Source organism: Phaenicophaeus curvirostris, chromosome 11 (genome assembly GCF_032191515.1).
Source record: "Phaenicophaeus curvirostris isolate KB17595 chromosome 11, BPBGC_Pcur_1.0, whole genome shotgun sequence".
Taxonomy (NCBI): Eukaryota; Metazoa; Chordata; class Aves; order Cuculiformes; family Cuculidae; genus Phaenicophaeus; species Phaenicophaeus curvirostris.
Genome location: NC_091402.1, coordinates 20224946 through 20239978, shown reverse-complemented (window position 1 = coordinate 20239978; position 15033 = coordinate 20224946). Strand labels below are relative to the sequence as shown.

The following is a 15033-nucleotide window of genomic DNA, read 5'->3' as shown; positions in this document are numbered from 1 at the left end:
AGGGCACATCCCATTGCCTGGGGTGACATCAGGCTTCCCCTGGTGACGCCAGCACCGGCCGTGTCCCACTTGAGCCCCGGTGTGGGCACAGGCAGGGTCCCCGCGGTGGGATGCTGCCAGCCGGGCACCCAAGGGACACCCTGAGCCAGAGCCCCTGGGGAGCTGGGATGGAGGAGAGGTGATGCCTTGAGGCTGGGGCCACCTCAACCTCCCAGCACTGATCGGGTGGTGGCCCGGAGAGGTTCAAAAGCCGCTGCAGGCAGGAGCAGACAAAGGGGAGGCAGAGGCTGGAGCTGGCACCCCTGATCCCAGCACGCACCCAGGGCTTGGGCAGCACTGCTGCTCTGCACCCACGTCCCTGTGCCGTCCCAGCAGCTGGTGGCATTAAGGTCCCCCCTTTATTCCTATGAAATCCCTCCCAACCACTGCCCCTGTGCCACTTGGCACCATCTCCAACCCAGTGAGCGGCGCGAGGATCTACCAAGGCATTTATTTCCAACGGGACACGGAGTGTACAGGGGCACAGGCTGGTGCCAGGGGTGATGTTCAGGAGGGTGAGCGGCTAAGGAACTGGGGGTTTCAGGGGTCTGCGGCCCCCACGGAGCCGTAGGAGCATGTAGATGGTGCTCCTGGGCTGGACTTTGTAATGTGCCAGCGTGTGCTGGTCCTTCATGATCTCGGACTCGTACATCAGGTTCTGCTGGTCCGCAGGAGGTCCCTGCTGGCTGTGGATCCGCTCCTTCAGCTGCCGAACTGTGTCGCTGGGCCGCACCATGTAGGTCGTGGACCGGCCCTTGTCATTCTTCACAAAGACCTCCATCTCTTGGGACTCGGTCTGCACCACAATCAACACGGTGCTGTAGAAGATGCCGTGAGCGGCCAAGGTCTCGTCGTTCTGCAGGATGGGGGCGTCTCCGCTTGGGTCCCTCTGCTTGAGGCGCTGCCTGTACCAGGGGATGCCCCATACCTGCTCAATCTCCTCCTTCAGCCGCTGGATGGTGGTGCTTGGGCTGAGGGTCCTGACCAAGCTGGTGCCCGTCAGCTGCTTCACCTCAATCTCCACGAGCCGGGCCGGCTGCGGGCACAGGAGAGCAGGTGGGTGAAGCTGGCAGGGGAAAGGGGTCCGTGATGCCCGCGGGGGGCAGGTAGCCTTACCTGCACATCCCAAGGCTTGGCAGACCTGACGCAGGGCAGCGAAAGGTGGTCGGTAGCTGCTCGTGCCACCAGGTCCCAGTTCTTGCCTTGGCCCAGGATCCCCGTGGGGTCAGCAGGGTCCAGGATGACGGGGCTGTGAATACAGAAGGTGGACATCGCCGTCAGCCCCAGGTCGCACCACGGGACAGGTGGCACGGGTCCCACCAGGCACGGTCCTCACCGGGGACGGCGCAGCAGGCTCTTCACGTGGGCGCCGATCTGGCTGTCCTGGAGCGAGTAGTTCGTCTCCCAGTAGACGCAGATCTCCCGGGGACGGCGCAGCAGCTCCAGCACCGTACGGAAGCCCTCGGACATGTCAAAGCACTCTCTGGAACCCGCGCCCTCCTGCCAGGCGTAGATGGTGAGCAGCTCCAGGGCGTACTTGGGGGGCAGGTCTGCGCTGGGGTACTGTGGCTTCAGCATCTGGGGAGAAGACAGGGATGGGGGGTGAGAGCTGGCCAGGGCAGATGCCCAGTGGGGGCCAGGGAAGCCAGGCAGCCCCTCACCTCCTTGTACCAGTGCTTGACCAGGCGCAGGAGGTTCTTCAGCTTGGCAGGATGACGCTTCACAAAGTTCTTCTGCAGCTCGGTGAAGCAGGGGGAGAACTCCCCTGGGTCACATCTAGTATTCAGAAGCTTCTCGTAGACCTTAACATCGGGTGGGTTGCCCCAAATCACCTGCCCTGTGGGGCAAGAAGGAGTACGAGAGCCATCCCAGAGACGATGCCCCAGCCCAGCCCCACAGCAGCCCCCAGCACTTACCCAAAGCATCGTAGGCAGGCAGGATGTCCACCTCGATGGACTCCTCGATGTCCACCTCGATGGACTCCTGGGTCCTCCTGGAGGTAAGGGTGAGGCTAAGAGAGCGTGGCATGTTGTGAGGACCCTTGTAGCGGGGCTTGTCGATGTTCACGGTGAACGTCAAACTGTCCCTGCAGGCGTGCAGCCTCTTCTTGATGAAATCCAGGATATGAATTCTGTCCTTCTTCTGGTCCTCGTAGCTGGAGAAGCAGTTGAGGAACAGCACCACGTCGGCATCAGAGTTGTTCCGCAGGGCTGTGCCCTTGCCTGATGAGCCACCCTGTGGAGAAGTGCCCTGCCCGCTCAACACCAGCGGCCCTCGGCACGGGCATCGCCGGCCACCCTTCCTGGGGCTGCCAGGGGAAACTGAGGCAGGGCACGAGCCGGCGTGGCAGGACAGAGGGAGCGCGGTAGCAGCAGGGGTGGCAGCTGGTCCCCGAGCTGGGCAATGCTCACCTTGACGGTCTTGAGGACGCGGATGTTGGTCCCAAAGCAGGTATTCTTCAAGAATTCACAGATCTGGTTCACCGTCTCCTTCACCTGCCTGGTGAAATCCGGGCTGGGCAGCAGGACCTTCGCGATCCAGTCGTCCAGCTTGTCGGTGGGCACTGCCCACAGCTCGCTGGATGTCACCTGCCCCGCATCCATCCTGACAGGTATGGTCCCCTCTTCGCTCTCTCCTGACTTGCTGCCTCTCCACTGCTTTTAAACCTTCTCTTGGCCACCACCCCCTTGGCGTCACCACCAGCAAGTTAAGGTGGCTCTGAGGCTTCGCATCTGCTAGGTGCCAGTGTCCCCAGGGGTTCTGGTGTCACCCCTGGCAGTGTCACACAGCTCGTGCTGGCGGCATGTTGTCATCAGACCATGGGATGTGGCCAGTGCCATGAGGGGGCCCTTGGTGTCACCCCTGGCAATGGGAAATATCTGGTGCCAGCATCACCAGGGCTTCAGAAGTCACCTCTGGTAGTGACATGTGGTTGGTGCCAGCATCTCCAGGGGTCCTGGTGCCCCTTGTCAGAGGGATATGGCCATTGCCAGCATCCCCGGGGTCTCAGTGTCCCCTTGGCAATGGGACACGGCCAGTGCCAGCACCCTTGGGGGTCTCAGTGACCCCTTGGCAGTGGGACACGGCCAATGCCAGCATCCCTGGGGTCTCAGTGTCCCCTTGGCAGTGGGACACAGCCGGTGCCAGCATCCCCGGGGTCTCAGTGTCCCCTTGGCAGTGGGACACGGCCGGTGCCAGCATCCCCGGGGTCTCAGTGTCCCCTTGGCAGTGGGACACGGCCGGTGCCAGCATCCCCGGGGTCTCAGTGACCCCTTGGCAGTGGGACACGGCTGGTGCCACCATCTCCAGGGTCTCGGTGCCCCCTTGATGGGGGGATATGGCTGTTGCCAGCATCCTTGGGGGTCTCAGTGACCCCTTGGCAGTGGGACACGGCCAGTGCCAGCATCCCCTGGCATCCCAGTGCCCCCTTGGCAGTGGGATATGGCCAGTGCCACCACCCTCGGGGTCTCGGTGTCCCCTTGGCAGTGGGACACAGTCGGTGCCACCATCCCCGGTTGCCGGTGCTGCCCGCACCTCCTTAAGCGCCCGGAGCGGCGGAGCCGGGGAAATGGGAGTTTCTGTTTCTGCTTTGGTTTCGTTCTCCGACTCCCGCGGCTGGAAACGAAAGTGCGAGGGGGTCTCTGACTCCCATCCCCGCCCCAGGCGGGGCCGCGGGGTGGGAACCCACCGGGAGAACCGCCCTGGGTCATCCCGGGTCATCCCGGGAAACCGGGAAGAGCCAACAAACAGAAACTCAAGCCTGGAGACAGAGCAGGGATGCAGAGATGCAGGGATGCAGGGATAGAGGCAGGGATGCAGGGATGCAGGGAGACAGGGATGCAGGGAGGCAGGGATGCAGGGATGCAGGGATAGAGGTAGGCAGGGATGCAGGGATGCAGGGATAGACGTATACAGGGATGCAGGGATGCAGGGATGCAGGGGTGCAGGGATGCAGGGATAGAGGCAGGGATGCAGGGATACAGGGATACAGGTATACAGGGATGCAGGGATGCAGGGATGCAGGGACGCAGGGACGCAGGGATGCAGGGACGCAGGGACGCAGGGATACAGGCAGGGATGCAGGGATGCAGGGATGCAGGGATACAGGCAGGGATGCAGGGATGCAGGGATATGAGAAGCAGCCCTGTGGAGAAGGACTCGGGGTGCTGGTCGATGAGAAGCATTAAATTGGAAGAGGGAAGACTTAGATTAGATGTCAGGAAGAAATTCTTCACTGTGAGGGTGGGGAGGCCCTGGCCCAGGTTACCCAGAGAAGCTGTGGCTGCCCCATCCCTGGAGGGATTCCAGACCAACCTGGTCTAGTAGGAGGTGTCCCTCGGTGACCCAACCGAGTCTCTGATTCTATGATTAAGCACCCCTGGGGTGTCCCAGCCAAACCAGGGCACCACGAACACAGCGTCACGCACAGCTCTCGCGCCCTTTGAGTGCTGGGGTAGAGCATGGTTTGACCATGGGAATGGCCTCAAGTTGCACCAGGGCAGCTTCAGATTAGACATTAGGAAAAAATTCTTCACCAGGGAGGTTCTTGTGCACTGGAACAGGCTGCCCAGGGAGGTGGTTGAGTCCCCATCCCTGGAGGGGTTTAAAAGATGGGTAGATGAGGTGCTCAGGGATGGTTTAGTAGTGGACAGGTGTGGTTGGAGTCAATGATCTCAAAGGTCTTTTCCAACCAAGCAATTCTATGACCTACTTACACACACCCCACTTTGCAGACCACTAAGACCTCATGGCAGCGCCAACCTTCTTTCCTCATCCAAGTGTCCCTGGAGTCAGTCTCGCTACTGGAACTTATCAGTGGGGCCAGCTAACGTTAATTTTGGAGAGGATGGGGAGCTGCCCTTATCTCGTGAGTCCAAGGGTTTCCTCCACCCTTGTGGGATCAGGCTGTCCTCCTCCTCCTGCTCTCCCTTGAGAGGTCACCTAAGGTCTTGTAGCTGTGTGTCAGGAACCTGTTTGAGAACCCTGGGTTTAAGCTGGTTTGAAACAGATTCAAGATTCCCATGAGGGAAATAAAGGTGCATCTACAGCAAGCAATTAGAAACGTGAAAAAAAAGAACTTTATTGAGCAAGGAACAAAATGATGGTGTTTGTGAACATTTCAGTAAACAAGGAAAAGGGGAAGAGACGAAGAAAGATAGAGAGGGAATAGGGAAAAGGAAGAGAAATAGAAAATATCACCTCTCCAGGGTTCCATTGACAAAGCTGCTTCTTTGCTGGTGATGGAGTCTTCTGTGTGGTGGATTCAGGTTGCAATGGAAGGAAGGTGGAGCTGAGAGAGGGTGAGTGGCTGAATCGGCCGGCTTTTATCTGTCCTGGTTCTCAAGACTCTTCCAGTTAGGCGGAAAGTGATTATCATATTAATTTAGGCCTTCTAGGAGATCCTGGAAAAGGGTCTGGTGATTGACATCCATCATAAAACTTCTCCTTTTGCTGCTTCTCAGATACACCATAAGCAAGCAGGGCTGCTTCAGGATGGGAATCAGACCTGGAGACAGGAGAAGGTCCCAATCTCCTTATCAGCAGCTCCTCTTCCTCCTTTTTCACCTGTCGGGTGGGCTATCAGAGCTGTAGACAATACCCCACCTCTGGTGGAACTTGTTTCCTATCAGCAATTCCTTAGACACCCTCTCCCGTTCAGTTATCTGTCTCTTTATTCTTCAGTGGAGGAGGTCCGGGTTGGACACAGGACAATGTCCTATCATAAGTTGTTTGTGAGAAACCTTCTTACCAGTTCCTCACCCTGGGCTACAGCTCTGCCACTGCAGCCGTGGAGATGGATCTCTCCAGGTCACACAGTGTCATACAACGCAGGCTAATTACAACAGCAGTCAGGGGATGGAGGTTTCCTAACGAGGTGCAGGCAGGGGCTGAAGAAGGGAGGTGGGCAGAGGGGAACGGGAATAGGACAGGGGCTGGGATTTGGGCAGGGAGAAGGGGAAAGATGCAGCAAGGTGCAGGGAAAGAAGCAGGGAGGAGCTGGGTTTCCAGGAGCAGCGGGACGGACGGGGCAGGGCCGATTGATGGACAGGGCAGGGCTGATCAATGGACATGAGTAGGGCTGATCGATGGACACAGGTAGGGCTGATCAATGGACACGGGTAGGGCTGATCGATGGACATGGGTAGGGCTGATCGATGGACACAGGTAGGGCTGATCAATGGACACAGGCAGGGCTGATCAATGGACACAGGTAGGGCTGATCAATGGACATGGGTAGGGCTGATCGATGGACATGGGTAGGGCTGATCAATGGACACAGGCAGGGCTGATCAATGGACATGGGTAGGGCTGATCAATGGACATGGGTAGGGCTGATAAATGGACACAGGTAGGGCTGATCAATGCACAGGGTAGGGCTGATCGATGGACATAAGCAGGGGCTGATCAATGCACAGGGTAGGGCTGATCAATGGACATGGGCAGGGGCTGATTGATGCACAGAGCAGGGCTGATCAATGCACAGGGCAGGGCTGATCAATGGACCCAGGCAGGGCTGATCAATGGACATGGGCAGGGCTGATTGATGGACACAGGCAGGGCTGATCAATGGACACGGGTAGGGCTGATCAATGGACACGGGTAGGGCTGATCAATGGACACAGGTAGGGCTGATCGATGGACACGGGTAGGGCTGATCGATGGACAGGGCAGGGCTGATCGATGGACACAGGCAGGGCTGATCAATGGACAGGGCAGGGCTGATCAATGGACACAGGTAGGGCTGATCAATGCACAGGGTAGGGCTGATCGATGGACACGGGTAGGGCTGATCGATGCACAGAGCAGGGCTGATCAATGGACATAAGCAGGGGCTGATCGATGCACATACGCACCCCCTAACAAACGCCCCGCGCATGCGCACAAGGCGCCGGGCGCTTCCGCGGGGCGGGGCCGGAGAGGGGCGGTGGGCGGGGCTATGGGGGAGGGGGCGTGGCCAACCGGGGCAGGGGGCGGGGCGAGGGCCCGCGCGCGCCGGCCATGCCGCGCTCCCGCCGAGCCGCGCGCCGTGAGTGGGGGCCGCGCGCGGTGCAGGGCGGGAAGGCGGCGGACCCCGGCGGGGGGGCGGCGGGAGGGCAAGGCCGGGGGTTTGGGGGGGGGGGGGGGGGGGGTGGAGTTGACTCAGGGTCGCTTTGCTTTCCTTGCTCTTCCCGATAGCGGGGCACGTGGAGCCCCACAGGCCCCACGTTCCCCTGGCCCCTATAGACCCTGGCCCCACGTTCCCCTGGCCCCACAGCCCCCTGGCCCCCACAGCCCTGTGACCCCCACATTCCTCTGGCCCCACAGCCCCCTGGCCCCCATAGACCCTGGCCCCACAATCCCCTGGCCCCCACAGCCCTGTGACCCCCACAGCCCCCCGACCCCCACATTCCTCTGGCCCCCATAGACCTTGGTCCCACAATCCCCTGGTCCCCACAGCCCTGTGACCCCCACAGCCCCCCTGACCCCCACATTCCTCTGGACCCGCAGCCCCCTGGCCCCCACAGACCCTGGACCCACAGCCCCCTGGCCCCTACATTCCTCTGGCCCCACGGCCCCCTCGCCCCCACAGTCCCTGGCCCCACAATCCCCTGGCCCCCACAGCCCTGTGACCCCCACAGCCCCCCTGACCCCCACATTCCTCTGGCCCCACAGCCCCCTGGCCCCCATAGACCCTGGCCCCATGTTCCCCTGGCCCCCACAGCCCTGTGACCCCCACATTCCTCTGGCCCCACAGCCCCCTGGCCCCCACAGTCCCTAGCCCCACAGGCCCCTCTCCCCCATAGACCCTGGCCCCACAGCCCCCTGGCCCCTACATTTGCCTGACCCCCACAGCCCCCTGGCCCCCTCATTCCCTTGGCCCCACAGCCCCCATGGCCCCACAGCCCCCTGGCCTCACAGCCCTGTGACCCCCATGGTCCCCCTAGCCCCCACATTCCCCTGGCCCCACAGCTCCCTGGGCCCCACAGCCCCCTGACCCCACATTCCACTAGCCCCACAGCTCTCTGACCCCTACAGCACCCCCTGCCCCACTGCCCTGTGACCCCCACAGCCCCCTGGCCACCACAGCCCCCTGGCCACCACAGCCCCCTGACCCCACAGCCCCCTGGCCACCACAGCCCCGTGACCCCCATAGGCCCCCATGCCCACCCCAGATCTTGGCCTCCGCCTGCGCAGCCCCCACGCCGCCTCTCCCTGGTGCAGCCGGGGCCAGGGTGACAGGACACTGTCACCTTCCCCCCCCGACTCCCGCAGGTGGCCCTGGCAGCGCCCGGGCGAGCTCTCCCGCCAGCGAGGAGGAGGCCGGCAGCGAGGTACTGAGCCGCTGCAGCAGCACCAGCGAGGGGGCCAGCCCCGCCGAGGAGGCCGCAGGTGAGCCTGGGGGTGCTCCCCTTGTGCCCCTCCATGGGTGGCGGTGCGGCTGCCACGTCTCCCGTCTGTGGGTCTCTGTGACATGAATCCCACCCCAGCAGGGAGCGAGGCAGCCAGTGAGCAAGGCCAGGAGGAGGAGGAGACAGAAGACAGACTGAAGGAACACATGGACAACCTCCTGGACAAGAGGTGAGGAGTGACTGTCACCCACCATGAGCACTCCTGGCCCGCTGCCCGTCTCTGCCACGCTGCCAGCCAGAGGCAGGGACGTGCCTCGTCCCGGGTCACACCACCCGATGACCTCCCGCAATCTCTCACAGCGCCAAGACGCGGCAGGCGGCACTGCAAAGCCTGCGCTTGGCCTTCTCCTCCAAAATCCTCTCTGATTTCCTGATGGAGCGCCACCTCACACTCACTGACTCCCTGGAGAAGTGCCTCAAGAAAGGTCTGGGCGCAGGCGGGCAGCAGGGCTGGGGGTGGCAGGCCCGGTGACCGGTGTCTGAGGGAGGTCTCTCGTGCTGCCCGCAGGTAAAGGGGAGGAACAGGCACTGGCGGGCACCGTCCTCACCCTTCTTTGCCTCCAGATGGGCTCCGGCCCGGAGGGGGAAGAGGTGTTTCGCAGCCTGAAGCCCCTGCTCATCAGCATCCTGATGGACAGCACAGCCAGCTCCAGCGCCCGGCAGAGTGTAAGGCCCTTTCCCTTCCCTCCTGAGCACGGGGAGGCACCTTGGCGGTGGGGAGAGCCCAGGAGATGCTTTCAGCAGTCTTGGGTGCTGTGGGGAACAGTAGAATAGAGCAGAGGCATCCTTCCCCTGAGTTCCCTTGGCTGGGCACTGGATCTGCCTCCTCTGACTGTCGTTTCCCCACATCTCTTACCAGTGTGCCACGGCCCTGGGCATGTGCTGCTACATCGCTGCTGCTGAGCTCGAGGTAACTGTGCCCAGGTGTGGTCTGTGCCCCTGCTAGGAGGCACCCCGGGGACTGATGTGCTACCCCCTCTTGGCCACTGTGCCAGGGCAGCTTGGAGCTGAGCTGGGGAAGGGGTGTGGGGACATCGGTGACAGCCCAGGGCCCTTCTCTGGGCAGCGTGGAGCTGAGCTGAGTGGGGAAAGCCCACCTCACAGAGATATAGGGTGTGCTGGATGGAGGAGAACCTTCTGCTAAAGGGATCTGGTGCCCCTGGGCAGGGTGGGTCGCCTTCGGTCCCCAGCACACAGCTCTGCTTTGGCATCATCCTGGCAGCTGTGGCTTGACGGGCGCGTTTCCCCTGTCCAGGACCTGGTCTCGTGCCTGTCCTGCTTGGAGGGCATCTTCAGCCCTCCCAGTGCAGGCGAGGAGGGCTCGGCACCCACCCAACACAGCCCTCTGCACTGCAGCGCGCTGCAGTCATGGTCCCTGCTCCTCACCATCTGCCCCCCTTCCCACATCAAGAGCATCTTGGACAAGTGAGTGGGGTGTGGGGAGCACGGGGGTTGGTGTGGGGCGGCCGGCTGCAGAGCGGGGAGCCCCTGGGGTGGTGCCCAGCCCCCCTGACTCCCCTCCTGCCTTCCTGCCCCAGTCGCTGGCTGAAGCTGCCCCCGCTGCTGTCTAGCAGCAGCGTCGCGCTGCGCATCCTGGCCGGGGAAACCATCGCGCTTGTCTTCGAGCTGGCCCAGGATGTGGAGGTACGACGGGGCGCTGTGGCACAGGGAGATCCTGACACCGGGACCCTGCCTGTGCCCCAGCTCGGTGAGCACTCATGGCATTGGGATCCACCAGGCCAGCATCACCAGCGGGTGCCCAGGCAGAGGGGCTGGCCCTGGTGATCCCTACCCTGCTCTCGTGAGACCTCACCTGGAGCCCTGCATTCAGTTCTGGTGTCCTCAGCATAGGAAGGACACGGAGCTGTTGGAGCGAGATGGTCCAAGAGCTGGACCTCCTCTGCTATGAGAACTCAGAGAGTTGGAGTTGTTCAGCCTGGAGAAGAGAAGACTCTGGGGAGATCTTAGAGCAACTTCCAGTACTGAGAGGGGCTCCAGGAAAGCTGGGGAGGGGCTCTTGATCAGGGAATGCAGGGATAGGACAAGGGAAGACGGTTTTAAGCTGAAAGAGGGGAGATTTAGATGAGATTTTAGGAAGAAATGTTTTCGGGTGAGTGTGGTGAGGCACTGGCCCAGATTTCCCAGAGCAGTGGTGGCTGCCCCATCCCTGGAGGTGTTCAAGGCCGGGTTGGATGGGGCTTTGAGCAACCTGGTCCAGCGGGATGTCCCTGCCCATGGCAAGGTGTTGGAACTGGGTGATCTTTTAAGGTCCCTTCTGACCCGAAGCATTCTGTGATTCCCCAGCCTTGTCCTGGTGATGGCAGCAGTGGGCAGTGCCTCGAGCCACGTCTCCAAAATCCCCGGTTTTTTTGGCAGGAGGACTTGTGCCACCAAGATACAGAGTTCCTGCGTGCCCAGCTCAAGGTCCTGGCTACCGAGAGCAGCAAGTACCGAGCCAAGATGGACCGACGGAAGCAGCGTTCCATCTTCCGGGATATCTTGCGTTTTATTGAGGTACTGGAGGCCGGCAATGCCCTTCCCTGCTGAGCTGCTTGGCAATTCCCCTTTCTCTGCTGAGAGCTGGGGGGTGCACAGGGCTGGTGCCCACGTTATTGCTGATGCCCTTCTCAGAACGGCGAGTACCAGGAGGAGACCATCCGATTTGGCCTGGAGTGCATGTACCTGGACAGCTGGACGCGCCAGCGGACTTACCAAGCCTTTAAAGAGGTGCTGGGCTCTGGCATCCGCCACCACCTCCAGGTAGGGGTTGGGTGGCTACACCAGAGGGTGCTGAGCCGGTGCCAGCAGGCGCTGACCTACCCCTGCTTCCACAGAACAACGAGCTGCTGCGGGAGATCTTCGGCCTCGGGCCCCCCTTGGTGCTGGATGCGGCTACTCTGAAAGCCAGCAAAGTCTCCCGCTTTGAGAAGGTGGGTCCCCCCACCCAGGTTTGGGCCCATACTCTCCTCCTGCGCCAGCCTGCCTGCAAATCCATCCCACCTCACCCCCATCTCTCCTTCTCTCTCCTCCCAGCACCTCTACAACTCGGCTGCCTTCAAAGCCCGCACAAAAGCCCGGAGCCGGGTGCGGGACAAGCGAGCAGATGTGCTGTGATGGGCCGAGGGGCGCAGAGCCCCCAGCCTACCTGGACTGCAGACCCAGCACTGTGAGGGGCACGAGCCCCCGGCCCTCGGCCTTTTATTCGTGTACAGCAGAGTATTTAATGCCTGGAGCTGCCCCGCCGGGGGCTGCCCCCTCTTTTATTTTTTTAACCAAAAAGAAAAAACCAAAAAGAAGGATAAAAGAAGAGCAGGGGGAAGGTGATGGCGTGCTGCTGTGTGCCTGCTTTGCAGCGGGGGCTCCATGTGGCACAGCGGGAGGGGGTCTCTCAGGGTTGTGTCCCCCTTCTCTGCTCTTGTGGGGGCACCAGGGTGGCCTGGCACAGCCTGAGGGCTGGGTGAGAGGGCAGAGCTGGCCCTGGTGTCTGTGCCCGCGGCAGGAGCACTCCCGCAGATCCCCCTGCCACGCTGGGCACAGCGCCTGCCTCCGCAGCCAGCCTGGCACCCACGGGTGGTGGTGGAGCGGTGTAGGGTGGCAGGCACTACCCAGCCCTGCCAGCTGCCCACTCGAGCTCTTTTCCAGCCAAATGCTTTATATGAAATAGTCCTCTTGTGGGGAAATTAATTACAGGAGGGGTGGCACAGCAGGCGAGTCCTGGTGCTGCCTCGGGGATGCTGCCCAGGCAGCCACCAGCCGTGAGTGCCTGCCACCCTGGGAATGTATCTATGGTGGTGGTTTTCTAAGACTTTGATTACAGGAGGTAATTAAAAGGCTAATTAAAGGGAGCCTTCTGCCTTGTTGTGAAGAGGGAAGGGTCGTCGCTGAGGCAGATGCCAGCCCTTGCAGCGCTATCTCTTTCTTTTGCTGCCAAGATTGCCCCCAGTAACACCCTGCAGCCCATGCAGGTGTTTAAGGGACCCTGGAGGTGTTTAAGGGACCCTGGAGGTGTTTAAGGGACAGGTGGACGAGGCGCTGAGGGGCATAGTTTAGTGTTTGATAGGAATGGTTGGACTCGATGATCCGGTGGGTCTTTTCCAACCTGCTGATTCTATGGGGCGATGCTGCCAGGTCTGAGCGGGATCCAGGGGGGGTGGTAGGGCTGCCTGCTCCCCCCCCTCACCCTTCAATGCCCCTTCCCGTGGTGGCTCTCAGTGCCTGTGGCGGGGTGAGGAGCAGCTCAGCGGTGCCCGCTGGGCTCGGTGCTGGTGTTGAAGCGAGCCCAGAGCTGCCTGCTGGCCGCCCGCAGCTGGCGCACGGCGTCCTCCTGGCTCTCCAGCCACTGGGCCAGCGCCCGCACGGACTGGCTCTGCAGGACTGCGGGGAGAGGATGGGGACACGCTGGGGACGGGCGGCGTGGCCCTCCCACAGCTCCCCAAATCCACCCCCCAACCCTGTCTGGTGCCACGTACCACTCAGGTAGACGGCCAGCGTGGCCAGGATCAGGCTCACCAAGGCCAGGAAGCCCAGCAGGGCCAGGAGCACGAGGTGGCCGGGGCCGAGGCAGGGGCAGGGGCCGGCAGCGGGCACGGGGCGCAGGGTGGGCAGGAGCGGCACGGGGCTGGGGGGCGCGGGGCGAGGCGGGGGCTGGCACAGGCTGCTGGAGAGAGCTGGGCCGTTGCCTGTGGGCAGGGGAGAGAAGAGGTCAGAGCCCAGCTGCCGGCACGGCCGCGGCTGGCACAGCTCCCCCCGAGCCCAGTCTCACCCTCGATGCCCTTGTGCCCGCCGGACGCCCAGTGCAGGTCACTGATGGACTCGACGGGGCGCAGGCTGATGGCTCCCATCTCGCTGCCGTCGGGGTCTCCGGGCTCTGCCGGCGCGGCACCCTCAGCCCTTCCCATGCTGTCTGCGGGGAGCAGAGGCAGAGGGTGACCGGTGGTCCTGCCCACAGCCCCTGCCAGCCCCGGGCACCCCTCCAGGGACCAGAGCCCCTCCTGGAGGTGACCCCGGCTTTGATGCCAGCCCAGTGCTGCGCTGGGCAGGCAGCCAGTGCCGGTGTCCCCTTGGCACAGCCCCGTGGTGGCAGCGGGCGGGCGAGCGCTGGCTGTGCCCCCCCAGCGCCGGCGCTGTCATCGGAGCAGTTAGCGGGCACCTGGTGGCCACGATCCCAGAGCCTTGTTAGTGGGGCTGGAATCTGGCCCTGGCTCGGAGTTAGGAACGTGCCACCCCCTCTTCCCCTGGGTCGCCCAAGCGCTGAGGGGCTGCCTGGGGCTCCCCTGGGCCAGGGCGCTGCCGGCTCCAGCCTGGCACACAGCTTGGCTTGTCCCTTGTCGCCGTGCTGGTGTGGTGCTTGGGGGTGCACGGAGAGAGCTGTGGGGTGCATGATGTGCCAGGGTGTCCTGGATGGGAACATCCCTCGTGGGAGTGAGGGGGCTTTGGGGAAGCAGGCACGGCTCCAGCACTGTGTTGGAAAGCAACCGTGCCCACACTGGCGTAGAGGGAAAGGATTTTTTTTCAGGGTGTTTGCATGTTTTTGAGCAGCAGGCAGGGCCCGGGCGCCGTGCCCGTGGCAGAGCAGGGCAGGGTGGCACGGTGCCCGCTCCCAACCCCTCCTGAGGTCAGTGGCGTGGCGCAGGGCAGCGTGGCGCCGCATGGATGCTGCTGGGGCTGCGTGCGCTGCCCGCAGGGCTGAGGGGCCTCGGCTGCGCTCAGGGTTCCACAGACCCTCCCCAGGGCCCTGCCGTGGGCTGGGGGCTGCCCCACGGGTACCCTGATAACCCCTGCATCCACCCCCCCGGCTCGGGGGGCGCAGCTCTCCAGGGAGGTGTGAGGCAGGGGCTGTGCCAGCTGCCTGCCCCCTCCCCAAACCTTTCTGCCCTGCGCCTGCAGCCCTCCAGGACCAACTCCTTCCCCAGGCGGGCATCTCTGCCCGCAGCCCCCACGGCAAAGGGCAGCATTTAGCCATTGCTTTCTTCCCAACCCTGTGCCACCCTGTCCCTTCCCCTCCCCGGGATGCCAGAGCCCCTGGCAGCCCCCAGCCCACTCCTCAGCCTACCTTCTCCAGCCTCCCTGGGCATGGCTCCCTGTGCCCGGGCAGCAAGGCAGAGCAGGGCCCCCGGGAGCTGGGCACCGGGTTCCCAGAGCACCAACTGCACCGCTTAAAATAGGACAGTGAGAAACACCGTTGAGGGGGGGATAAAAATAGCCATGGGGAGGGGGGCCCGGCGGCGCAGTCAAGGCTGCGGGCAGCACGGTGCCAGCGTGGCGATGGGAGAGCAGCCTGTGGCAGTGTCTTGTGTCCCCTTCCCAGGGAAAAGGGGCTGCCAGCTCACTGGTGGGTTGGGGGGACCGCAGGGCTGAGCCTGCGTGGGGAAACTGAGGCACAGGTGGGCCCAGCCAGAGCCAAAGTGGAGTTTCTGCCACCCCTCGTCAGCAATTGTGCCCAGCCTGGGGGCAGGACGGAGTTGCCCCAGCTTTGCGCACAAGGACCATGCTGGCTGTGCCAGGAGGAGTTCAGAGAATCATAGAATCACCAGGTTGGAAAAGACCCATCAGATTATCGAGTCCAACCATTCCCATCAATCACTAACCCATGTCCCTCAGCACC

General features: G+C 62.6%; 4 protein-coding genes across 8 annotated transcripts in view; 1 reads left to right on the top strand and 3 right to left on the bottom strand.

Moving 5' to 3' along the window:
* GNAI2 (G protein subunit alpha i2) overlaps positions 1-15033 on the bottom strand; it is a 100593-nt gene that overhangs the window by 61464 nt on the left and 24096 nt on the right. The window lies entirely within an intron of this gene.
* LOC138725055 (2'-5'-oligoadenylate synthase 1-like) lies at positions 485-2821 on the bottom strand. The gene is made up of 6 exons (XM_069865555.1): positions 2451-2821; positions 1956-2274; positions 1701-1876; positions 1376-1617; positions 1156-1288; positions 485-1075 (listed from the first exon to the last, which is right to left on the bottom strand). Exons 1-6 carry the CDS (start codon positions 2640-2642, stop codon positions 563-565), a joined length of 1575 nt encoding a protein of 524 aa, XP_069721656.1. The 5' UTR covers positions 2643-2821; the 3' UTR covers positions 485-562.
* On the top strand, positions 5322-11753 carry IFRD2 (interferon related developmental regulator 2). 4 transcript variants are annotated; one of them, XM_069865561.1, is made up of 12 exons: positions 5322-5339; positions 8293-8409; positions 8508-8598; positions 8730-8854; positions 8938-9095; positions 9289-9339; positions 9685-9854; positions 9968-10073; positions 10806-10943; positions 11061-11189; positions 11264-11359; positions 11463-11753. In XM_069865561.1, exons 3-12 carry the CDS (start codon positions 8576-8578, stop codon positions 11541-11543), a joined length of 1077 nt encoding a protein of 358 aa, XP_069721662.1. In that variant the 5' UTR covers positions 5322-5339; positions 8293-8409; positions 8508-8575; the 3' UTR covers positions 11544-11753. The 4 variants fall into 4 exon arrangements, with proteins under 4 accessions (XP_069721662.1, XP_069721660.1, XP_069721659.1 ...); XM_069865559.1 differs by lacking the exon at positions 5322-5339 and adding an exon at positions 7005-7066 and having other exon boundaries at positions 8511-8598; XM_069865558.1 differs by lacking the exon at positions 5322-5339 and adding an exon at positions 7005-7066.
* Positions 11743-14819, bottom strand: LSMEM2 (leucine rich single-pass membrane protein 2). The gene is made up of 4 exons (XM_069865570.1): positions 14482-14819; positions 13192-13332; positions 12899-13108; positions 11743-12803 (listed from the first exon to the last, which is right to left on the bottom strand). The coding sequence occupies exons 1-4, from the start codon at positions 14501-14503 to the stop codon at positions 12667-12669; spliced, it is 510 nt and encodes a 169-aa protein (XP_069721671.1). The 5' UTR covers positions 14504-14819; the 3' UTR covers positions 11743-12666.